The following is a 24,667-nucleotide window of genomic DNA, read 5'->3' as shown; positions in this document are numbered from 1 at the left end:
ACAAATAAGGGCACACGCGCGTCCGTGTAATCTGCATGAAATTACGGAATGACATGTAATTAGAGCGTCGGCATTAAAATTACGCTGGCTGCTCCGAGGAGACCGAAGCCAAGATTCGGAGAGCGAAGATCTTGAATGTCTTCAACCAAGTTCACAAGCCATCATTCTTTTTCATGACTTATTCTCGATTCAAGTTGAGATCAGTACTACTGTTACTTCCCTTCTCTTCCTTCTCGATGAATAAATTTTCGTAGAAGCATCACTGCGCCCTTTTCGTCAGACGTTAGACGAATTCATCCGGTGGGTGTAAAGTGTTTGTGAGAATGGCTTGTCGAGAGAGAAACGAATTCGAAATTACCTACTTAATTAGCATTTCATCTCGTTCGAAACGTTACTCTGATCCGCTTCGCTTCTTGCTCGTATCTGCGACACCTGTGTCAATCTCATGCATCAAACATGCGTTCATGTTCCTTTTTATTCCACTCTCAATTATACGGCATTTTACTTGTGTTAATATAATCAATATAGTTAATTTTGAACACCCTGTAAGCTATCGATATTTACGTTTTAATTGTAATATTAAAAATTTCTTATTGGCATAAGTTTTAAAATCTTACAAACTGAAGATTATCATTTGGATCGTGTTGGAAACACGAACTTGGCTTGAGATCAGCGGACATTATCGCAGGGAATTTAATAAAGCGAAAGGTAGGTGCAAGAATGCTACTGAAAGAAATGAACGCGGAACGTGTTCCGCATCCGTACTAGTCCATAGTCTTTGATTTTCTTTTCTAATTCTCCTCTCCTCTCCCTTGCCTTACCTTAACAATTTATTAACTAGTCGTTTACTCTGTTCGTATCTTCTTTGCATATGTAATTGCTTTGGAAACTTTTATCTTTTCTTGTTTCGAAGCTGTTCCTGTTACTCCTTTTGCATGTTTATGAAATATCGATAAATGTTTATTAATAGACTGCGGATTTAGTAGCAATGTCGCGTTTTTCACATACCTAATTTTGGCATGAATGCATAAAATCTGCAATCGATTTAAGAGGATGTAGGTTTTGAAAAGATTGTGCGATGATTATTGTTGAAAAATACATTTTATTTGCCAGATAATTCAAGTCTCAACCTTCTGATACAGTGAAAGTAAATTAGCATAATTTCTGTTCGGTCGGGAAACGCGAGTAATAAAATCACTTATCGTTAATAGTTAAAGCATTAAATAACAAAGAAGTCGGATTTATTAACATGCATCTGATTTTCAGTATCAACAAATCGTTCAGTTTTTAATTTAAAAAACGTACGAGCTATTTTGATTTTTAACAATTCGTTTCTACTTTATGTTCGCTCGTTTCTTTTATTCCTACTAAATTGGTCATTTTTTAAGAGCACGTCGCTCTTTAACTTCGTACAACTGTTGGATTTTTACGAAGCATAATAATAAGAGTACGTCGAAAAACAGATGTAGTCAATTTATCTGGAAGTGTAAATCTCTGTACAAAAATCTCGAAAGCAGAAAATACAATCTTAAACTGCTTCACTCGTCACGTAAATAGTATTTTCTATTACAGTATTAATTAACTGATTTAAGAGGGTGCTCGCTTGACAGAAAATGAAAATTAAACGACATAATAATAAACAGTTTCGCTCATGCAAAAGATTTATCTACAAAAGATTCGTTTGAAAATACGGAAGCCATAATTAAAAATTTTGGTGCGAGTGAGTCTGTAATAAATGTGAATAAAAATGTCTGTGAAAAAATGCTGTCCTAGGAAAGAGATAAAAATGACGAGTTTTGAACTCCGTCGATCGGACGAGACGAAGTACCCCCTTAATTTACGCGAATATGTGTAACCTTCTGCTTGAACGTTACATTATCACAGACTTACTGTACAATATCGTATAATACACGTTTGCATAACCATTAGTATTGGTCGTCGTCACTTCCTCCGAGCTACGGTAACCGAGCAGTAAATTACATAGATAACAATTGATTTATTGTCTTTGACTAGGTGTTAATCGTTGGTTACCATAACGCTGCGACCTTCGTAACTGTGCAACACGATTTAGGCGAAAATTACGACGAATTCACAGTATTGAAAAACGTTTCCTTCCGACTATTAATAAGTTCCATTCGCAATTACATTGTAATAATCACCGTGTCGAAACCAACAATAAATTTCATAAAAAGTATTTAAGTATATAGTTTTTAACTAATATATATATATAGTTTTTGTTTTCCATACGAAACTGCAAAATATATTTGAATTTTCGGTCTTTTATGTACAAGTCTAAACGTAGAGAAACAAATACTTTAGTGTAGCACTTCTCTCGGTTCCTGGAAATTAAACGTCGTTGCACGTGCAGACGTCTGTCGTCGGATCGTCCGCGCATTCCGTCGGGCAGCTGGCTTTTATTATATCACAAATCGTCGGCTTCTCCGGCGGCCGTTCGTATTTACATATCACGGCGTACATGTCGCCGCCCAGTCGCAGGGCCAGCCATCGATTCTTGATGACTGCTAGCTTTAAGCATTCGCAAGTCATCTTCGCGTAGAGATTCGTGTGGAGCGTTCGGCCCATCCCTTCGAGTACGATGAGGTCGACGTCGTGTTTCACCATCGCGAGGCACAGGTCCAAACTCAATCGACTGTTAAACAGAAAATTATTCATTACAATAAATAAGAAATTCTTATTAAGAATCATTCTGTGATGATTACCTTAAATCGAGGCATGGGCCAGCTTGAGCTGTTTCCATAGGAATTAAACGATTCTCCTTTAACGCGTGCCTAATCACTTTGCATACTTTCGCCGCGTCTCGTAACGTTACAACTAATTCTGGATAAGTAACGTCGTTCAACGCTGGCATCGAATTAGCGCAGAGTATCACCTAAAACAATTTTTATTCAATTGACTATTTTTTATAAAACATGAAATGATTCATACGATATTTTTACTAACTTTCGTGCCCCTTAATAGTAAGTCGCGAGCGAATGGCAGAATTCCTAATACGATGTCGACTCCGCTGTTGTCGACGAAAATAGCAGCGCATTTGTGAGCAGGTCCGTTTTCTAATCTCTCTATCCAGTCGTCTAAATCGTCTTGCAGCCAAGGTCTACCTATGAAAGATGTCGAATTAATTTTGCTAGTGAATTGTAAAATGAGATGTCGTGTACGTACTTGGTATCTTCTCTTGTGCCTCGGCGAAGCCGAAGTCTGTCGTTTCCATTAACGTCGCGACGGCCTGTGCACCCCAGTCGAACATATTACCACTGAGAACTCCTAAAACCAGGGCTCTTATCTTCTCCGCACCCTCTAAACTCTCTATAGCCGCTATACGATTTTTCAAGTGCTTCAACGCTTCTTCGTTCTCTTTCTTTTTTTGCTATAATAAATGAATTAAATAAATATTCTGCAATTTTCGTTATGTATGAAACTTACATGTAAATACGGATCGGGAAAATCGAATTCCTTCATGTAATGTTCAATCGTGTCCAATAATACTCGTACCGTGAGCGTACCATAAGCACTAGAACATAACACGATTTAAAGATATATTTAGAAATATAAAATTATGATCTGATTTTATGAAGTATTACATTTTTATCACGAGAGCTTACAATGGTTGGAGATTTAGATAATGCAGTCTGTTAACATATTTTTCCTTCAGTCTTGTCGCTCTGTCTTTGGCCGTAGGACTGTGCGGCTGACTATGAATGGCTCTAGCCACAAATTTGTCAACTGACTCCTCGAAGCATTGAAGCCAATAATCTCTAGAAATATCAGAAATTGCTATATATCTTTTTGAAATAAATATATCACTCGCCTGAGCTCACCTAGCTTCCTTATCCTCCGCGAGATCCGTCGTGTCGGGATTGTAAGAAGCTGGGTCTTTTAAAAGTGGACAGAACGTAACGGCGTATTCGGCTTGATCGATTTCTAATTGATCCACTTGGATCCCGAGATCGGTGGGTATCGAGTCCTTGAATCCCGACGACCCGGCGTAATTCTCTAACCAGCTGTGCTGGTCAGGCTTCTCGGTGCCGTACAGAAACGCCCCGATCGCGCCGAGGTATCCTTCGTGGCGTAGGAAAAGAGGTCTCACTTTACCCTACGCAAGACACATAATACATAAATCTTTCCTTGTTTGTTATGCAAATATATGACGATTCGAAACTAACGTGAGACCAATATTTAATCGAGTACGAAATCGTATGCATCGACAGGGGATGATTGCGCAGAAAGTATCCGCCGAAATAAACTTTGTTCATTTTATGCACGGTCGCATATAGACTCGCTATCTGGCCGATGTCGTTGCTTATAGCGAGGAGGAGGCTCCTCGCGATGTCCGCGTCGGAGAACTTTGGTTGTCCTTAAATAATAAATCAGATATTTAAATGTCACGATACGTCTGATGGTTCCTCGTGTTTTTACCTTTATCGTTATAAGTCGCTTTGCCGAAGGAAGATGCGATAAGCTCCCCGGGCAGGCCCTGGGTGACGTAATCACCCCCGTAAATGTCTCTGACTAACATGTCGACATTTCGGTGATCCCCTCTTTCTGCAAGTTGCAGCAATTCGTCAAAGCCCTAGCAGGATATTTTTTGAATGTACGCAACGTTGTAAATGGATGTATATAAAATGTATGTACTGATAATAAATAAGCGAGTCGTACCCTCTTGTTCGTGAGTAAACAGCCCAGTCCCCAAAACGTTCCACCCCCTGTAGCCGTGCCGCCGAGCCTTTCGAACACCTCGTCGGACTCGACCTGAGAGTCATAATAATCTTAGGGGCAGAGTAGCGATTTGGATTTCGAGTTACGTCGATTGCGACTTACTTTAAGAATACTGACGCCACTACCAATGTTCACCAAGATATACGGGAATATGTTAGGATCAGCCTTTTGAAATCTGTACTCAGGACTCCCATGCCTTTCGAATTCAAACGCCTCGCACGATATATTCTTGAGCAAAAAGTTACAGCCCTTTATCAAACACGCGAATTCATCCTCCTTGTCAATACTAAAACGATTTATTATTTATTTCATCGAACTATATAAGTATTTTGTAATCGTTTGAAAGATTTCTTACATTAAACCTAGTTTTTCTTGAAGCAGAGAATTATATTTGTATGCCCCTCCGCCGGTCACTTTAATACTTTTACCGTGGAATCTTTCAACGTTTACTAAATTTTCTTTCACGAAATCGAGACAGTTTTCGATGTATCTCGTCTCAAACTTAACGAAGTGTAGCCGATTGCCTTCGTATACTTTGTACGCGCGTTCGCCGCTGTTCCCCAAGCCAGCATCCTCGTATAAAGCTTTCCGATAACTGACCGTCGAGTAATAAGCTATTTTCGTGAGACACAAGCCTGTAATTAGATCGGAAGCAAATTGATCGTCGATAAGCAGTCCGTTGATTGTGGACGTTCTCATTCTCATTCGAAAATTTACGTTGAACGAAAAGAGGTGTCAGGTAACCTTCAAGGTGATTTAAAAAATGATCGATTGTCTCGTTCGATGGACATCGATCGAGCGGCGCGGTACTTACCGATGTCGATCGCGAATTTATGGGCATTCTTCAAGTTCGCGAATACCTCGACCGATCCTGGCAATTTTATCGAATGAGGATTGCGTTCATCGTCGATTTTCACCTTTGCCATTTTACATCGAACTCTTCAGCTTCTCCGGGTCACATAAAATCTACGACGCAGGCACGTTCTACGACTGAGCGAGACAACAGGTCGAAATTACATCACGGTGAACAATAATTTTATCATTATTTAAATATTCGGTCGTGAAACAGTGTCGGGCAACACATATGTGTACATATACAGGGAGATAAAATCTTTCTGCCCCCGAGACGCCGCGGCATGAGTCAAAATACGATCCCTGTTTACCGATTTTATCGCGTTGATACGAGAACGAATTAACTGATAGGGACATCAGACAGATAACGGTTCGATACAGCCGGTAAAAAATTTAATTTCAATTTGCAACAACTGCCGATCACGACGTCCACGCGAACGTTAGCAGCTTTCTAACGCGACTGCCTTATATATATTGCGTGGGATGAACTGCTGGCTGGGGCAGCCTTGCGGACGGCCTTGAGAGTATAATCGTAAAGGCTCGTTCACAGAATACACGATGGTATCATTCTAGGAACATTCCATTATCAAAATGATCATGCTTGTATCGGCCATATGGCCTCCGGTTCGTTTCGTTCAAATTTCATAAATTCGTAGGGAACAGGAAATCGATTGGGAAATTTAGGGCAATAATGTTCACATTGCATATTGCAAACGTATGACATAACAACAATTATTTATTTTTGTCAGCCAAATGTACAATTCGTGAAATGTACGACGGTTACCTAGAGCTTATCTGAACCTATGTAATATATCGATACAAAGTACGAAAATATCCAATAGTGTCGTAGGGATGGTATATACATTAATGTTTAGACTTTATTTCTGTATGTAACACCATATAGCTAATTGTAAGAATATACATTAATAAGAAACGCATGTACAGTCCTCCGTGTTCCTCCGGCGCGTCCCGAGACGCGAATGCCAACAACGCGCGCATTACACGTTACTTCGTCACATGTCGCGCATGCGTATTTCCCTTCGAACAGATTCAAATCCAGCTCCGAGCCGATCGAGACTTCAATGCGCTCAGATATACTTCGAATGTTTTCTTCTGTTCAAAGAATTGTCATCGAAATATAGTAACAAAATTGTTCGATTTTAAATCACTTATGTATACTAATCGCATGTCCACTTGAAACGGAATTAAGTTCTGACGATTTATTGTTTGTACTTATTAAAAGATACCTGCTCTTTCTTGTTAAGTTATTATTAGTCAGTTTCTTATTGGCATGCAAAATGTGTGTGTCGCTGTCTGTGAAAGAATTTCTCGAGCTTTTAGTAGGGTGTTCCGATAAAAAATCACGTTCCCGTTTTTGGAACGAGCGAAGGTTGTGGAGAATTAATAAACATCAGATGTCCCTATGACGTTACACAAGTTTATATTTTGTAACTTCCTTTTAATTTCTTTTTCTTCAATTTGCCGTCCGACGAGCCGTGGCCCGTGGAACGTGACAATCGTTCGTCGTATCGATACATACGTCGCTCAAATTTCTCCCACTAATCGTTCGACGATGATCGATCGGGATCAATACGTTGGTTTCCTCGCATTATCTCTGAACAGTCTCTCAAATATACATCCGTAGAAAATTGTTTCCGTGTACAGCGTACACGCACTAGCACGCAGACCAACGGTAGTATTTCAAAAGAAGTAAAAGTGACTATCAACGGATTCTGATTCATGCTACTTTCGAAATTACATACGACGCCTGTACAAAACAACGCGCTTACTCATCCTCTATATAATTCAAATAACGAAGTCGTCGTTGTAGTCTGCAGGAACAGTGACAATAATTTATTTTCCCATGCTCGATGCCGCGTTAAGTAAAAATCGTAAAATTCTCGTTGATCGAAAACAGAAATAAAGAAGATCTGTTTTGAATCATGCTCGGTCTTATTCGACAGACTGCCAGAAGCGGTCCAGAGGTACCCGCAAATAATCGAGTTCTTTTTTTTTAAAAAAAAAAACGAAATGAAAATCGATGGACTGCCATCCGCGCGATAAGTTAATATAAAAAGATCTCGATGAAAATCTGAGGACGCCGGGAATTCCTGGTTGCGTTATTCTCTTTAAGTGACGTAGTAAATATACACTTGTCGATGCGCATCGTTTAATTACACTCCGTCGGAGGCCCGTCCGCGCCCAGACTTCGTCGAGATCCCCGCTAACATTCAGGTAGAAAATATCGTTAATTTCTCACTGGTGTGTCGAGATCGAAATCGGACCGTCGACCATCAAACATTCGCATCAATTATTAATATTCACCACATCACACGTTCTCTCCCTCCCACGCACTCTCGATTCCTCTTCATCATTTTTCTCATCTTTCTCCCATTTGCCTCACCTCTCGTTGCACGATGCGTGTGAAAAAAAAAGAAAAAATGCGCGACGCCACTATTTTAATCGAGAAAAAATTAATAGAACGAAAACCAAAACTAGTACAACCCTCTCTGTCGCAGACAGGTGTTGCAGTTCGTCGAATATTGTGCAGAATAAATGATCGTTGCCGTTTTTTCGATTACCTCCCTGGAACGATTAATCGTAGAAATAAATACACGCGGCTTAAAGGAATATTTTGTTCATTTCCCGTTTCGTTCGTCGGCGGCGGTTCATTAAAACGTGTCTCTGCGCTCGACAGGAGAGAATACGATTTTTCCAAGCACCTTCTCCTCGTACGACAGTCCCGCTTGTTATTCTGCACGAAATTCGTTTGACTATAAAACGTACGTACTTATTACATACACGTATATGTATAATAAGTGAAATTTATAAACTAACATTTTCCTCGTGTAATTCATCGATAATTAATTGTTAATCATAATTAAAACTAACTAATGAATATTCCATGATAATCGCGATGAGGTGTCCGCAGCATCTGATTTCCTATTTCTCTTTGTTCATCGGGTGTCGTCACATCTTGTCGTTCTGTCTGTCCTCATGTCCGTGTGTGTCCGTGTGTGTATATATATAATACATATATATATATTCATATATTTTCGTACAGTACGTAAATTATTTACAGTTCTTTTTGCAGAAGAGTGTGATCATTATTGTGTAGGCACTATGGCTTTGGACGTACACTAAGTTGCACGTTTAGGGTACATCCTGAAGAGACTTCCAGCTGAGACGTTACTTCCCAGTGGGTCCTCGGCTTCCTCGGGAGCGTCGTTTCTCGTTTATCGAGAGGAAGGCGAGGCCCACCGGTGCAAGATTCTCTTCGAAAGCCCCTTCTCTCTCTCTCTCTCTCTCTCTCTCTCTCGCTCTCCCTCTCTTTCATTAAATTGCATTGCGTTCCGAAAAAGAATCTTAGACGGTTCGTCGAGTCCCGTTTACATGCACGCCTAAAATTTATCTTCGTGGTATGCTCGAGTTCGTCTCCGTGTTTCGCCGTGGAATGAATTGATGATCGCTGACGATGACGACGACGACTTGCGGCTAGAACGAACAGCGTTCTCTTCGATGGGACCGAATATCGTGGTATAACAATGTGTACGTGTGTATCATTCTTGTTCCTCGCATACGTGTCCCGGTAAATAAATTCAATTATTTATACGACTCTCTTTCCCTCCCGCGCTCGTTCGTGCATCAACTAGCTATACAAATTCTCCCGCCATCCCCCCGTTCGTTCGGGAAATTTGATCGATTACAAAAGTATATAGAATAAAAGCGATGCCTCCCAATGAGCTGGTCGCCGTTTCGTCTCCTCACCTTGCTCACTTTTTTGTTTTATACTATCTCTTCATCTACTACGCGTCTGGAGTTTCCGTAATAATTAAAACGCAGCTTCTTCCCGGACGGACTTCTCTTGGATTAAGCACGCAATTTAGATAAAGAAAGAAAACAATGTAATTGTCAGTCCGGCGACAAGAGGAAGCAACCGTCCGGAGAATGCGCCTCTGATTACATATCTCACGTCGACAGATTACTCTAAGAGGGACGTGTCCCGTCAAAATTACTTTCCCATTCTACCGATTCTACTAAGTGATCTTTATACAGTTCGATCGACACGTTCCGCGATCCATCAAAAATCTGTACGATCTAACGTTGATCTACTGCAAAAATTAAACCTACTCTTCGATTTATCCGTTTCTTCGTTTATTCATGCACGCTCAATTGATTACGATAAAAATAATAGTAATAAATAACAACCGTCGTACGACCGTTCAAGCGAAAGGCGGATCGACGAACGTGTCGATCGAGGAAAAATAAAAATAAAAAAAAAAAAAAAAAACGATCGTGGTTGTTCGCCGATACAACTCCAGTCTCTCGTCTCTTTAAAAAATCAGTTTCTCCCTTTCCCGAGCATTCGTACGCTTACATCATTTACAGTATTAATACACATTGCACAAGAAAACGGCGCTTCCGCCCCCCAAAATCACATTTACAATCTTTATTATCCCGTGGAAAGTCAATCGGCCAAGCCGGAAGTACTCACCGCGCGTGATATGTTTCTCCCTTCCGTGTCCGATGCACCTTCCAGCTTTGCTTCATCGAATTTTGTTAGCGACCCTGACTAATGCGCGGCCAATTATTCCGAGGAACGCTTGTTGAACGCGTCTCGACAAAATATTACAGCACCGTTCTGTCTAGGTACTCGTCAGTGTGTGTGTGTCGCTCTATTTACAGATTCTTCCGATGGGATTTAAGAAACCGAAGTCTACGAAGATTCGTTAGCTTGTGTTCGCTGAGCAATTTTTCGTGTATAAAATTTCACCGGCCAGACTTGCTAATAAAATTTTCGCGTAAGTTCGAACCGTGACGGAGTTAGAGAGCCAAGGATTGTTTTCGTGATTCGTTCGTGTTAGTTAACAGGTCGTTGATCAATCGTCGAAATGATTCCGTGCTTTGATTACCCTAACTGAACGACGAATTCTATTCTAATTGATTGATTTCCCTCGAGAACTGCTGATCGATCAGACGAAAAAGAAAATCGTGTCAGTAATGATTTCTGATAATCTGAATGGGGAGGCGAACTCAGAGGGGTTGGTGTCTAAAACACGGGGGGGTTGTGTGCTGTGTGCCACGACGATTAAGGACGATATCTGATTAAAATTTAAAATCAAAGAGATCCGAGAGCCCTTCTTCCGTGCCTAACGAGAACGAATAGTCGTTTTCGGATAGGGGCGGTTCCAGCGACAGCAGGTGCTCTCCGAAATCGAGAATACTTAGATCTGCAACAAAAGAAAGAGAAAATATTCGGCTGCTTCCCTTATGTCATCGAACGTCTCGCGAAGCTGCCTCCTTCCTTTCGTTCCCTAACAATTTCTCAAACGATTAAATCAAAGAGTCCGAGGACGTTTGATTTAATCCCTACGAGTACCAATCGTTGGAAATGTTCGTATATTCTTATTAATTCGTCGCATTTCGATTAGTTTAAAAGCATAGTTACAGCATGGCCGGATTAATCTGTTTTACATAACTGCGTCGTTTTGTTTACAGAGAAATATTAATTTAGCAAGCACAGGGAGGGTCTTTAGATAGAGAAGGGGGATGATTAAAAGCGTGCTATTTTTATATATGAACAGGAACAGGCACACATACACCCGCAGAAAGAATTGCGTTCGAACACAAACAAGCCGATGATTGTTATATCCAACAGACGTACCTTCGCGAGACACGAGTTTTGCTGTTTGAAACCGTCACCTAACTAGAACTCTGCCTGTGATGTGATTTTCATTACGTTAACACACAAGTCACAGCCAGAGCTCCATCAGGGTACGGCTATACTCCGTTTGTTGGGAAGGACCGAGGTAGAAATGTAACGAATTACGGGTGGCCAGGAAACAAATATTTGATCATCGTCCGTCTTCGTTCGTGAGAGTAAATCGCATTTATTCAACGACATGCACAATACTCCATTCAAATGTAAAAGAGTAATAATTTCAGTCCTGTTTCGGTGTGCAAAAGCGCAAAACGTGTTTCGGAGATATAGAAACGATGGGATGCAGTGTGAACGATATTTATTTAAATGAATAAGTGAAATAAAGTAAAAATACAAAGGTGTTAATAAGAAAAACAAAAGAAACGGGTGTGACAATCGCAGGCGATAGAAAATGTCGACAGTGAAGAAAAATATTAATGTAGCGAAGTAGTAATGCAATGCGAAAATGCAGGAAGTACCACTGAAATTATTCATACAAATAATTAATAACACACGATAGGTATTATACTAAAAATTCGAGAAATAATGTAAAAATTTACCTAGAGATTCGCAATAAATTTTTCAACCGATTTATATTAGTAACAAACTCAACAAATTCCATTCGAAAAATATGTACAAGATGAAAAAAGGTGAAAACAGAAATGTAAATGACGCATATAATATTCTTAAATAATTATCTAAAAATTGCGTATAAAAAAAAGTATAACTTCTGTAGAAAAACAAATTAATAAATAAGTTCTTTATTTTTCATTTCTGTATTCACCTTTTAGTGTCATCATTATTTATTATTGAATTCATATTAAAACGTGGCGGTATGTTTAAAAGCGAACATCATGCATACAACAGCATAGAAAAATAAAAATGATTCATGTAATAAAAGCGTTAAAATTACCTGCACACGAACGCAGTAATTTTATTTAAATTCTACCTATCGAAAAATACTAATATATTCAAGACCCTCCATAACGGAATATAACCTTTTCCGAAAAATGTTTTAATTATCAAATACAATTGAAAGAAATTATGCTTTCTTTATGAAAATGAGAGTAACAGTTATAGAGGGTTGTAAAGAGCGGATGGATTGCGACGAATCCAAATTTAGAAAATGTACGCGGCCTTACCTGTGGTGCTCATTTGATCCTCGGTTTGGAGTTGGAACTTCCCGCCGCCCATTGGCCCGTAATCGTCGGATTCGCAGAGAAGGGCGTCCCTCATGCCTGATAAACTGGTAACTGTGGATACGACCGGCGTGCACATACGCGTGCTCAACGAACTCTCGACGGTAGGCACGGGCTCGACCCGGACCCCGCTTCCTTCGTCGTCCAGCAGTTCCGGAGGTAGGAGAGGTATTTCGGATTCTTTTGACGAAGGCACAGGTTGCGTCGTCGTGTAGCCCGGATTGGGAGACGTTTTGTTAACCGCGGGATCATCGGGACAGAGGAACACCTCTATCTCTCCGTGAGACGACCTCATGTGCATTTGAAGCTGCGAACAGAAGTGATAGCGATTAAAATCGGTGTTACAGGATTCTCGTGAGATTGTCGTAAAGGAATAATTACCTTCTGTTGACCTAGATTATTAACAGGTTGCGGAACATGGAGGGTAGCTTCCGGCGGAGCTTTCACCGCCATGATAGCTTGGTCATTGTATATCGGGACAGAACGTAAATCGTGATACGTCACGTAAGCGTATTGTCTGTCTGCACAAAGTTCCCTAAGGTTTTTGTCTGCACCGTGGATCAATCGATCCAGCATGTTCTCCTTAGCTTCCAAGTCTGCCACTTCTCTCCTGAGATCAGCGATGTCGTTCCTTTCGTTAGGTAACTGACCGCCCCTGAAGAAACAGAACAGGAAACACATCGATCAATCGTAGTAGCGGAAGTTAAACGAAGAAATAATAGCGGAACGAAGAAACTTACTTCCATTGTATATTATTTTTGCTTTTCTTCTCTAAGATACCAATGCCTTCCAATACGTTCGTAATGTCGTATATACGACGCTTCTGTACTTCTAATTTTTCCGACGCTACGTTCAAATCTACGACACCGTCCTGACTGCTCTCGACTAAGTTTATGAACTTTTTCGTGAGTAAGCTCAGCGATGTGTCGTACCGCGTCCTCTCCACCGTTTTACCTACGACGAAGGCAACGTTCTCTTATCCTCGTAATTGATAGCGATACGTCGTGCGAAGGACGCGAAACTTACTTTTCGTGGGTGTGTGGCTAGCCAGAGAACTCGATCCAGATCTCCTGCGTTTACCTCTAGGGGCCTTAAAGGCAGATTGGCTGGGGCCAGTAGCTCCCATTTCCAAATTCAGTCTTCGTTTCACTGCCTGTACCGATATTTGCTGCAAAGTAATTCAGATAGATTAACGCGGTTCAATAGAAATTTTTGTATACTGAGCGTAGTATTATTCACCTCAGTTCTCGGTGGTGGCTGCGCGGGCTTCCTCATTACTTGATAACAAGGTGTCTGTCCATATTGGTGATCTTGCAGATGCGGACTCGGCGTCTCTTCAGATACCTTCTGTGCCTGCACCTCGTCCAGAGAACCATCGTCCAGGAATTCTGTCTTCACTAGAACGATTTTCTCGTGCAATCAAGCCGCACGATAGTCAAATCGAATTAAGATACATACGTAATTTCGTTTCGACCATGTCTGGTGTCACAGGCCTGGCAGGGTCTTCCAGGACCACTTGTCTCCTTACTCGAGGCATTTTTATTGTTTACTAAAACCTGTAAAACAGTCGTCACGAGAGATTAGAGCATAGAAACATTAGTCGACGATGTAAAACATAGGCAATAGGGTGGGATGAAATAAGATTTTTGGTCAAATGTTTATACATTTATATATTTACAGAATTAGCAATTGTGAGACGGACGTTGATTACGTCGATACATTTGTGAATCGTTTTCGGTGTATGCATCTGGTACGTTGCATGTTCTTGTGCGAAGGTTAATAAGTGTGCGTTGGATTTTTAATTGCTCATCGGAAATGTACGTGTAGGTGCAGTTACTCGACACTGGTTTCAAATAAATTCGGATCGGTGACGGAGAGAAGTCGAACGAAGAACTCGCAACATTTTAACAGCAACGTCGTGTACCTTGTTAACCTTGTTGCGTATCGGTAGTGTATATATATATATGTATGTACGCTTTATCAAAAATATACTACTTATACGTAAAAATGATTGACGGCAAGGTGCGCGGATCTGATTACAATTTCGATCGGTCTTGGTCCCTTCGTTGGCGACTTTTTCACAGTGCCATCCATTCGCGAGTGGATTTTATTCGGTCTCTATAGCGCGTTTAAGGAGATACGACTTTTTAGATGCATATCAAAGAACAGACAGCATAGGGGAGTAGGTTTTTGTACTTGAATCAAGCAACATTCGTAGAGCCTAATAATAGAACACGTTTTCCAAAGAACGTCGCATTTGTCTTTTGCAGAGGAAGTGGCAAACGCTTCGCGTCCAAACGAAATATTTACGTGGAGATATCATAGAATATCCGCTATTATAAATAATATTAAATGAATACGATTGCTTGATCAACGGTAACGTAACAGTGACTCAACGAGTTGACGCGTAAATCGTCGATACTCGAGCTGCACGTGATAAGAAGGAAATTTTGTACAGGAATAAAATCATTCCTTACGAATCGACTTGCTCAATGCATAATCGTGTGTTAAAAATAATCGTTTCGCGAAACGGAAGTGGTCGGCTGAATGACGAGGTAACAATTTCGTAAGTACGGAACATCTGGTGAAAACTGCAGATCAATTTTTGCATTGTACTTCGAGCAGCTGCAGACGTGAACGAGGGGAATTAAAACAAGCTTATTTCCTTTCATAACTTGATTTCTTGAAACGCGCAAAATCGATTTACTTCTACGATCCTCTACCAGCAATAAAATGCAGATCTTATACGTTGAGAGGCATTACGATTACCGTGTCAGTATGAAAATACAAAATTGAAATTTGTATACATGAAGCCTACGAATTGAAGAATCGTTTTTATAAACATACAAATAACAGACGCAGCTGTTATTATTATTCTTATTATTATTCGATGAGGACTCTTCGCTGATTTCCTAAACTTAGGACAAGTCCGTGAGAGTGGAGGATGCATCCTCTTTTACGAGACGGGAAAACCGGGAGCCAGAAGCCGCCAAAAAGGGGGAAAAAAAGGATTTTAAATCCTAAGGTCTCCGTTTACAGAGGACTCGTTACGCGCCTGAGCGGAGGCAGGCCCACGGTGCGGACGCGTACGAGAATTTTCGGAAAAAAGAGCAAGCGTCTCGAAGAACACGAGGCAACGTTCCGGGTGTGGTTTAAAGAGGCACGCCGGCAGGACGGTCGTGTTACGACCGCCTTCCGTTGCAAGCAGTTTTAGAAGCAAACTGTACTTGTCCGAACTGCGTGGTTCTCGTGGTTCGCCCGGGTGAACGAGTAGAAATTACGAGGGCCGATAGCACGCAGGGGCAAAGCGCGTTCGAAGGTTGGGAGCGATGCACGAGATGTAGGCATTGATTGGAAGGACGTTATCTTACAGATAAAACTAAACTAGTTAACTGGCGTCGACGGTATTGGTTGTGGAACTACCCTAGCCCATCGATTCGGAGAACGAGTGCTCCTAGACGCGAAACACGCGAACGACGGGATCGTTTCTCAGCCGTTTACTACGACCCGTCGAATAACGAGGTCTGAAACGTGCGAAGACACAGGAAACGCGTAGAAACGAACGATCTCGTGTGCACGAGGCTTCAGGTCCCAGATGTTAGCGACGAACCTTACTGTCCCTCTTTTTATTCCTCTCTTCCGCTCGTGGAAACCGCACAGGTCGCAAGGTCTGTCGAGGGCCGAATAATCGCGTTCTTTTTCTCTTATCATCGCGGCGGTGGAAAACGTGTCGACATCATCCGTATCACCGGGTATAGAAAACGACCGCGATCAGCTGTTAACGTTGATCGTAGGTTCGTACGGTGTTATCTGCCGCTACTCCGTTTCCTGACGTCGCGCGGATCGTTCGATCGCGGCTGAACAACGGGCGTATCGCTACTTTATCGAACACGGGAATGCGTAAGTCGCGAATAAACCGCAAGCCACGCACCGAAGCGGCCATGCATACGAGAGCAAGCGAGCGAGCGAGCGAGCGAACGAGGCGAGCCAGCGGACGACGAGGCAGAGAGCGATTATGCGAGTGCGCGCACCCACACCACTCCTCGCCAGTGACGCACACATGGACGCGGCACCCATTCGCACACGGTATATACGTACAAGAGTCGTTTAAAGAGCCAAGCCGGGACTAGAGTGTCCCTAGTTAGGCGTGCTACCGGCACGGTCATGAGGAAACCCAGAACCGGAGCACGCTTTCGCGATTGATCGCGAGAGATGCCGACGGCTTTCGACGCACCGAGGATCGCCGCTCGAAATAACGGGCCATATTTTTACGTTTATTTATTCCTTTCTGTCCCTTCGGCAAATATACCCACGTCTCTGCCTCCCTCTCTCTCTCTCTCTCCGATAAAACACGATTGCCTCGAAACCGGGGGGAGCTACGCATGGGATCGTTTCGAAACAACTGCTACGACACTATTCCTGTAGATGCGCAAGGAATCCACCGGATGGGAATGGAACGGTGCGATTGAGAAACGATTTACACGCGACTGTGTTTTTATTTCACTTACTTGGCTCCTCGCGCGGTGCGGTAGACGAACCGCACACAGTATTTTGAGACGGAGACCCACGCTCTCTTCCGGGAGGTTCAGCTAGCACACGGCGCGGCGCGTGTCACAGCACCGACGAGCGAGGCATGTCCGTGCCTCCTCCTCGATGGCAAATACGTCGCCGTCGCCGTCGTCGTGCCCGTTGTTACGAGTTGTATAGCCGATATGTTTCTAAATGCGATTCTCACTGTGTCCCTGTCGATGACAGGACGAAACGTATCATGCGCGCCCGAGACGACGACGAGGCCTTCTAACCCGGTCTCCCGAGGCAAACCCGTGCGCACAAATGTTGCTTTTTGCTCCGGCACGGTATCATACGTACACTTCGTACATGCGATTTACTACTCCCTCGCTCGTTTTCTCTCCCCGTCTGTCCTTCTTTCTCAGCTCGTAACGCTGTCGGTCGTCCTCCTCGTAGTCGTAGTAGTTGCGTGGCCTTTATTTCTCTCTCTCTCTCTCTCGATCTCTTTCCCTTTCACGTTCCTTTTTCTATATCTCCGTTTCTCTCTACCGCACCGATGCAGTGTCCATCTTCTACGGAGGCAACCTCGGCGATAGGAACGACAGTGAAACCAGCAGCAGCGGCCACAGGAGCAGCAGCAGCAGCAGCAGGAACAGCGGGGCCCGAAATGATCGCGGGGTACAGGGCCGGTCGTAACGTTTTCAGTTACCAAGGAATGTACAGGCTTTAAAGTTCACGGCAAGCCCCGCCTCGGCATGATCGGTCGTGCCACCGGCGAGGAAAACGAACCTTTTCTGTATCAGGGTGTCGCGCGCGCACACGAGGCCGGCTCGTGAGCTGGGCTATTGGATGGACGGGGCTCTGGCTGGCGCGCTGGCAACTGACTCAGGCAGATAGACCCGGCTGTGTGCCGGTAGTAGTAACGCGGACCGCGTGTGTGCTCCGCTCCTCCTCACCGAGAAAGCCCGGGTCCCGTCGTCGCGGTGTTAGTGGCCCTATACCACCGGCTCGTTCGCGTTCCTGAACGGGTCCCTGTCGCGGTGGTAGTAAGCGCTTAAGCGGCTGTCATGTGTCGGTGCGTTCGTGGACGCGCGCCTGTAACGTACCGGCGCACCGGCCATCTGCCGGTTGCACGGAAGAGTCGAGTACGCGCGCCAAAACCGTCACTTCGCTTTTCTCCGTAAACCACCGCGCCGCCAGCTATCGCAGATATCCGAAAAAGTTCCTAGGCCGTGGTCGCCTTCCCTCGATTCAGCACGATTTTCCGAAGGAAACGACGTGCCCGCACTTTCCCACGGCTACGTCGAAACGACGGCTACCCTCGCTGATGTCCACCTTCCCGCTTGTTTGTGTTCCTTGGGGTTAGACGGTCGCGGGACGGTCACGCAGCGTTGTACCTTCTCGACGTTGCGTGTTTACCCGTTTAAATCGCAACGAAACGAGCAGGAACTCGTGTCCGAAACCCACAACGAGTTATCACGTTAATAACGAGCACACGCGCCAAAACTGTCCCTCGCGTTTTCCACGAAACTGCCACGCAAGCTCCGGCATGGAGGTTGAAATATCCCTATAATCACGACTTTCCCGAGGCACGTTCGCGTTTCATGTGTCCGTTCCTCGGTTTTTGACAGCTCGTAACGCCGCGATTTAATCGCTGTTAATGATTATTACCGTGTCGGTCCGCCATGGTCAGGGGTGCCCGTTCTCGTAGCGGACGTCCACGCTTGATGTTGGCAGTGAGTCCCTTTAATGTGGGCCTTACTCCGTAACGAAAGGGGGCAGGGATCAAATGAACGATAAACGCACTTTCGGATTATGTAATTTTCAATAATCTTCGATTCCGTTCCTTCGGCTACGCACACTTCCGAAGATTAGGAGTATCCCACTGCCTGTCGTTTCTTGCCCGAAACTAAGCGGGCGGTCGTCGCTTCCTCCACGATGGAGGGGTGTTGGATGCCAGGGACGTAACGTTCGCACGTGCGGAGCGCGCACAAAAATTTCCTCTCCCGTTTTATCGTACGGCTCGATAACGCCCCGACATCGATCGCCGATTCGCGTTAAAATTCAATCCGCTAAAACAAACATCGATAAACATTCTCACAAGTTGATAACGAGGAAACAGTAGAGAAATATATTTATTTCACGTTCATAGAACTGTACAAAAATTCTGTAACGTTATTTCTCGTACAAGCCTCGTTCAACAGTTAAAACATTCCGTCGGTATTGATAGTATAATAAAAAATACAATTTACTGCGCTCGACGTCGAACTTTACTTTGTCGTTCTCGTTTCGCGACGGTATCTTCAGGTTTCGTCGATGCGTTGCTACGCACCTGGCGTAGGTCGCCAAGAAGGGAGCCCGGTGTTTTCTTCGTAACGTATTTATTTGAACCCTACGCAACTACAAAAGGATCGTACCCTATGTAGGACGTAAGGGAGAGCGTACACCTCCCTTCTTGCTTTCATGACCATACGGTCGTCCCCACTTTCGTTTCTCAGGCGCAAACCCGAGTCGAACGCCGAGGGCGCGGCAAGGAATCGCGCAACGGAACGTCGACCAGAATCGGCTATATATCGACGATCACGAAAATCTCAGGATGCTCCGTCCTCGGCCGATCGACGATCTGCATAGCCGAATACGTGATCGCCTTCACCTCGGCGTTCTGCGAATGTTTCCCGATGGTAAACTCCTCGCCTAGAGCCCAAGCCTTGATCTTGAAATTGACTCGGTCGAATTCAGTGATTTTCACTTTCTGCGGCCACAGAAAACGAAACTTTCATTTAGGAAAAGACTCGAGGAACACGAGACGCTTTGTTTCGTTCTCTGGGTCGTCTGTGGAGGATATCAGGGGCCGGAAGATCAAGGAAATAGAAGAAGCGAAACTGTGGAGATACCTTTGCCACGATGTAGGGTTCAGCAGAGAACATGAACAGCAGTTCATCGAGGAAATGAAAAAGAAGACCTTCCAAGTCGTCTCCGTCTGCTTCTATGTGATGCATCTGCGACATTTCCACTCGTTCTAAATCCGTCATGTACCCAAACATGGCAATTGCACATTGTTCGAAAGCTTCTTCCATAGTTTCGCCCCATGCATGTAGTCTGTAATCAATATTAATAATTCGTTCATCTCTGTAACTCGATATCATCGACGCATTTCGATGATTTCTCGCTTTATAAACGACGGCTATCCGTTGTGTTAATTTTACTAACAGGTTACCCGCGTGAGTAACCTCTGAAATTTTTCGGTCTCGTTACGAAGGATTTTTAAACCGAATACTTACTGTACATCAGCGGTGTGGTCCAAATCTGGAATACAGAACAAATACGACTGTCTTTACTCGTGTTTCCTTGAAATCGCGTGGGAAATAATCGTTTAAGAACTCGGGAGGAGTAGCTCACATGTGGCAAAATGGACACCGGCACAACAGCGCACCGGCTGCCGGTTATAGTATTTTAACATCATTTTACTGCCCCTCTTACGAATTTCAATCGTTCTAATACTTAAAACATGATTCTAATACTTACACTCGTATTTAACCGGTGGTACCACGAAATCTTCTTCGGTCAACTCGTTCATGATTACGCTCAGCTGATTGCACGTACGTGAATAGCCCCGATCAGCTGATCCACTGACAGATTTAGTCAATGGCAGTCTGGCTGCGCGCGTGCGAGCTGTTACTACGTAGATGGCAGTACGTAAAAGGCTGCACGCGTTCCTTCTTCACCGATCGAGCATTGCCGCGCCGCTAAATCTGTTTCGGAATATCCATTTGATGATAATTAAAAGTTAGAAAATGATTCTTGAATAAAAGAATCATATTTGTAAAAAGGTTTAGAAATACAATTGTCCGAATTGGGATCGGGCAAAAATTAAGAATAAATTTAGAATCGTTCGTTATTCAAACATTCAAAGCTCGCGTCGAGCGGACATTTTAAAATATTGGTAGGGATAATTCGCTGCCATATATTCGGAGACTTACTGCGTCTGAATCGAAAACAGAATTCTGCGAAGTATTTATGTGCAATCAAGCACGGATTTCGGAACTTGGCTCATTAGGCTCCATGATAGTGGCGATTGCCATTCACTTGAACTATATAATGCAATCTGAAAATGCCAAACTGCGCAGACAGACCCACATACTTAACTTTTAAATAAACACGAAATCCAATCGTCTGGCTCCGTCTAAACTGGATTGGAATACCATTTCTTATTTCTATGTTTCAATCAATTTACAAATGTCAGAAAAAGTATTTCATTCTTGCACGAGGTAGAGGAGTTGACATTATTTAACATCTTTCTTATTTTATTTAAGAACAGTTTATTTAATGATCGATACAATAATTGATTAAATGATTCATACAATTTTCAATGAAATACAATAATTCGTATATCTGTTGATACGATATTTTCCATAATGGTTGTTACAACAATTGATACATTGACACAATGTTTGATACAAAGTTCATAGATCAATCAATACAATATTTTCCTTAATGGTTGTTACAATAATTGATACAATGTTTGATACAAAATTCATGTATCAATCGATAGGACATTTTGCCCGATGATCGCTACAATGGTTGGTGCAGTAATTGATAGACTGATGATGCAAATGGTTTAACTGTGTCGGTGGAGTGAGAGTATCTGAGACTGATCATGCATGCATGTAGTACAGTTTCGTTGGCCGTTTTTCTTCTTTGTCAGTCGTCTCCCCGATGAAAACTAGTTTCTCATATCGATGCGATGTGATCCAAGGGCGTCCGGTTCGCGATCCGTAATCCCTGTTACATAAAACTGCGTAGACGGTACCGTAGCAATTCCATGGGGAACACATCTCGTTCGTCACCTGTTTACAATATCGTTTTCAAGCATGTACTTTCAAGGGTGCAGGGTCACGGATACCAGCTTCCATCGCACGTGATCTGTCCCAGTGTCACGGGTCAATCATTTTCTTCCCCGATCCGTCAGGTTCCTTGGAAAATTCTCATTCCTCAGCCCATGCAAATCAGTATATATATTAAAGTCCTCTATTCGTGGCATTTAAGTAAAAGGAATTATTATTACAGCAAGAATTAGTTTTTTATGAATTTTTAATTAAGATGAATAATAAAATGAATATTGTATGATTATTAAAATCGCGAATTATCTGAGGAACATAACATATTATTATAAAATTTTCCTGAACTATTTCTGTTCCTCCACGACTTGCATGCACATCGAATTTTTCCGCAAAGTTCGTCACGCATGCGATTGCCTCGTAACATGCATCGAAATTAATATGGATTCTAGGAAATGTGATAAAAAATTATGCAGAATAAAGTGCCAATGCGTCGTTTCTTATTTAATTTGATTATACGAATCCTGTATTCCAGTGGAAGCTACGGAATTGTCCGTTTAACGAAAGGAGAAGCACCAGGTGTAGATGGCTGGCTCTAACAAGTTTCCGAGCTATAAAACTTAAGACGATATTTCGCTGTCTTTACAACTGAATTTACGGCATCGTTACTCCTCTTCCTAGTCTGGACTGCTTATTCCTAGCGTAAATCATGGTTCGAGATGCTATGCTTGACGAAGAGGTGCAATTAGAAATTATAAGTCCTCAATTAATGCCCAACATTATAAATTATATTGATTTTGTAATATATTTACTTTGACTGTGAGTCGAATTGCTTCTGAAGAAAACGTAGTACGCAGTATTCGCTCGATTCGCGTTCACATCTGTGAGTCACGGTAGGCCGGTTGTCTTTTTTACGTTTGCTATTCTCAGTGCACCGAAGCCACGGTATAATTTTGTTTCGTTCAACAATAATTAGACGTCGGAGAAGCTGGCAGACGTGGCATCGCAAATAATGGATTATACGTTACCGACACGTGATGCGCTGAAGCGCTAATAATCGTAGACAGAGGGAAGCCAAATATTGGCAAACACGGAAACAAACATTACAGAATATTTTAAATACAGATGCTTGCTAAATTCGCGATAATTTCACTGTCGGTCGCCTATGCAATTACGTTTACACCCACCGAACGAAATTCATTACGAGGCACGTGTTATTTCTTAACTGTTACGGTATTAAAAATCCGCTTCTGGCGAACGCATAGTTTAAACCGATGGGAAGATTAATTACTTAAGCAATTAGCCTTCCGATATCTTCTTCATCAACGTTCATCATTTAAGGCTAAGCATAGTCAATATATTCAAATCTACCATTGTTCATTTCATTTTTTATATAACCACAAGCGATGATTATTATTCACGACTGCAGTCTATGAAATGATACTTGAACTTGCTAGATCATTGGAAATTCTATTGTCACAAGGCTTCTGACAATGCAACTTGTCGTTCCGATCGTTCATTTCCTTGAGAAAAAATCAGAAACGATCCGCTCGATCCGAGCTGCAATATAAATAACGCAGTTAGAAGGTAAACAAGCGTTGCCTAGTAAATTATGCCGAGATAGTGGTTCTGAGAACGCCTATGCAGACCACGGGTCTGAAAAGCGGGCGCGAGCCAGGGATGCCGATCGAGTGACAGAAAAGTCGAAGCTGGATCCAGCCTCCTCCGAGAGCGGCCAGCCAACGGGGGCAGCTGTCTAACAAAAGAAGAGCGGGTTTTACGCGTTCCATAGAATTGACCGCCGCGCGTACCCATTGCTCCGCTTCGTTACTTGGGCCGCGCGCTTCTCGCCTCTCACGTGTTGGCGCGCTTTAATGACATGCAATTTTGCAACGTAGCTCTCTGCCCGAAGTCCTTGGCGCTGGAAACTATATAAACGGACCGCTTATAATTGACTAGGCTAGCTGGTAGATTTTTAACCGAGCACAACCATGTCGTTCCAAGTCGTCCTAGCGGCGGTCCTCGCCGCGTTCGCCGTCACCCTCGTCTCCGGGGATAATCAGCTCCGTAAGTTTTCATCTTCATCTTCACCAGTTACACCGATCATCAACTCACTTTTTACGGTCATTTTTTTCATCGACATACATATGTATGACGAGTAGCACAGATTTTGTCATTACTAATGATCGTTAAATAAAAACGAGTGCGTTTCATGTACTGATTGAAAAAAATCATAGGGACAGTGCTGAGAAATGAATAGAATTCGAATTTAGAATTGTTAGAACCGTCGAAAGTAAACTGCGTGTCGAAATTCTTTGCCCGGACAAATTGGTGCGCGAGCGAGTGGTTTTTCACGGGTTAGGAGTAAAAGTTTCTGTTATTGGTTCTCCAGAGCCAGTGAATTAGAAAGCTGACGTTGCAACGTGCGCTGGCCAGTTGAATTTTAGCGAAATCTGATAACAACTGCGTGCTTTGTTTTCCCTAATTAATCAATCGACGGGGACACGTAATTGAAAATCGTGTATTTGTTCCTCAGCGGCGACTGTGAAAACCTGCAAGAAGGACTCTGAAGATTTCTCGTCGTGTCTGAGACTGGCCATTCAAGAAGCGTGGCCCACATTCATTCAAGGTATGTATTATTCTAGCATTTATTTCCCTCGACTTGAACGTTTAATAGAAAGCATGTAATTGAATATAATTTATTCATCCAAGTCCGTTTGCATATGCGTCACAACCCAATAAACACGATCTTTTTTGTTTAAACTTGTTTCGTACACGTCCTTGCAATTATCCTGTTTCTCTCTTGATTAATATTAAACAAGAATTACGTAACG

At 42.8% G+C, this 24,667-nt stretch overlaps 4 protein-coding genes across 8 annotated transcripts in view; 1 reads left to right on the top strand and 3 right to left on the bottom strand.

Moving 5' to 3' along the window:
• Positions 1 to 1,082: 1,082 nt before the first annotated feature.
• On the bottom strand, positions 1,083 to 6,049 carry LOC108629588 (pantothenate kinase 4). Its single transcript, XM_018032354.2, has 13 exons — positions 5,549 to 6,049; positions 5,090 to 5,369; positions 4,837 to 5,020; positions 4,675 to 4,767; positions 4,435 to 4,588; positions 4,182 to 4,372; positions 3,837 to 4,111; positions 3,621 to 3,773; positions 3,442 to 3,529; positions 3,181 to 3,385; positions 2,962 to 3,119; positions 2,721 to 2,890; positions 1,083 to 2,650 (listed from the first exon to the last, which is right to left on the bottom strand). Exons 1-13 carry the CDS (start codon positions 5,658 to 5,660, stop codon positions 2,347 to 2,349), a joined length of 2,367 nt encoding a protein of 788 aa, XP_017887843.1. The 5' UTR covers positions 5,661 to 6,049; the 3' UTR covers positions 1,083 to 2,346.
• A 255-nt stretch (positions 6,050 to 6,304) lies between these two features.
• On the bottom strand, positions 6,305 to 19,034 carry LOC108629580 (transcription factor E2F3). 5 transcript variants are annotated; one of them, XM_018032340.2, is made up of 8 exons: positions 16,995 to 19,034; positions 13,945 to 14,042; positions 13,726 to 13,883; positions 13,513 to 13,654; positions 13,227 to 13,440; positions 12,868 to 13,141; positions 12,430 to 12,793; positions 6,305 to 10,817 (listed from the first exon to the last, which is right to left on the bottom strand). In XM_018032340.2, the coding sequence occupies exons 2-8, from the start codon at positions 14,021 to 14,023 to the stop codon at positions 10,693 to 10,695; spliced, it is 1,356 nt and encodes a 451-aa protein (XP_017887829.1). In that variant the 5' UTR covers positions 14,024 to 14,042; positions 16,995 to 19,034; the 3' UTR covers positions 6,305 to 10,692. The 5 variants fall into 5 exon arrangements, with proteins under 5 accessions (XP_017887829.1, XP_026673223.1, XP_026673221.1 ...); XM_026817422.1 differs by having other exon boundaries at positions 18,667 to 19,034; XM_026817420.1 differs by lacking the exon at positions 16,995 to 19,034 and adding an exon at positions 14,165 to 16,506.
• An 80-nt stretch (positions 19,035 to 19,114) lies between these two features.
• Archease (protein archease) lies at positions 19,115 to 20,633 on the bottom strand. Its single transcript, XM_018032331.2, has 4 exons — positions 20,521 to 20,633; positions 20,277 to 20,301; positions 19,890 to 20,094; positions 19,115 to 19,747 (listed from the first exon to the last, which is right to left on the bottom strand). The coding sequence occupies exons 1-4, from the start codon at positions 20,570 to 20,572 to the stop codon at positions 19,562 to 19,564; spliced, it is 468 nt and encodes a 155-aa protein (XP_017887820.1). The 5' UTR covers positions 20,573 to 20,633; the 3' UTR covers positions 19,115 to 19,561.
• A 3,148-nt stretch (positions 20,634 to 23,781) lies between these two features.
• The window catches only part of LOC108629573 (uncharacterized), a 3,345-nt gene continuing 2,459 nt past the window's right edge, over positions 23,782 to 24,667 (top strand). Inside the window, exons 1-2 of the mRNA XM_018032330.2 lie at positions 23,782 to 23,900; positions 24,370 to 24,462. Coding sequence (XP_017887819.1) covers positions 23,825 to 23,900; positions 24,370 to 24,462 — 169 coding nt within the window. The 5' untranslated portion in view covers positions 23,782 to 23,824. The remainder of the gene's footprint in view (positions 23,901 to 24,369; positions 24,463 to 24,667) is intronic.

Source organism: Ceratina calcarata, unplaced genomic scaffold (assembly GCF_001652005.2).
Source record: "Ceratina calcarata isolate Rehan_Ccalc_2016 unplaced genomic scaffold, ASM165200v1 scaffold578.2, whole genome shotgun sequence".
NCBI lineage: Eukaryota > Metazoa > Arthropoda > Insecta > Hymenoptera > Apidae > Ceratina > Ceratina calcarata.
The sequence above is the reverse complement of the archived record's forward strand: the minus strand, read 5'-3'. Positions and strand labels throughout refer to the sequence as shown.

Excerpts from the sequence above, each read along its gene's own strand:
- LOC108629588 (XM_018032354.2), bottom strand. The coding sequence starts at position 5,660 with ATGGCAAAGGTGAAAATCGACGATGAACGCAATCCTCATTCGATAAAA. Across the intron at positions 4,589-4,674 it reads GTTTACTCACGAACAAGAGG|GGCTTTGACGAATTGCTGCA; the intron begins GTACGACTCGCT and ends ATATCCTGCTAG. Across the intron at positions 2,891-2,961 it reads TACTATTAAGGGGCACGAAA|GTGATACTCTGCGCTAATTC; the intron begins GTTAGTAAAAAT and ends AAATTGTTTTAG.
- LOC108629580 (XM_018032340.2), bottom strand. The coding sequence starts at position 14,023 with ATGCCTCGAGTAAGGAGACAAGTGGTCCTGGAAGACCCTGCCAGGCCT. Across the intron at positions 13,655-13,725 it reads AGCCACCACCGAGAACTGAG|CAAATATCGGTACAGGCAGT; the intron begins GTGAATAATACT and ends ATTACTTTGCAG. Across the intron at positions 12,794-12,867 it reads ATAATCTAGGTCAACAGAAG|CTTCAAATGCACATGAGGTC; the intron begins GTAATTATTCCT and ends TTCTGTTCGCAG.
- Archease (XM_018032331.2), bottom strand. The coding sequence starts at position 20,572 with ATGAACGAGTTGACCGAAGAAGATTTCGTGGTACCACCGGTTAAATAC. Across the intron at positions 20,302-20,520 it reads ACCACCGGTTAAATACGAGT|ATTTGGACCACACCGCTGAT; the intron begins GTAAGTATTAGA and ends TCTGTATTCCAG. Across the intron at positions 19,748-19,889 it reads AACCCTACATCGTGGCAAAG|AAAGTGAAAATCACTGAATT; the intron begins GTATCTCCACAG and ends CTGTGGCCGCAG.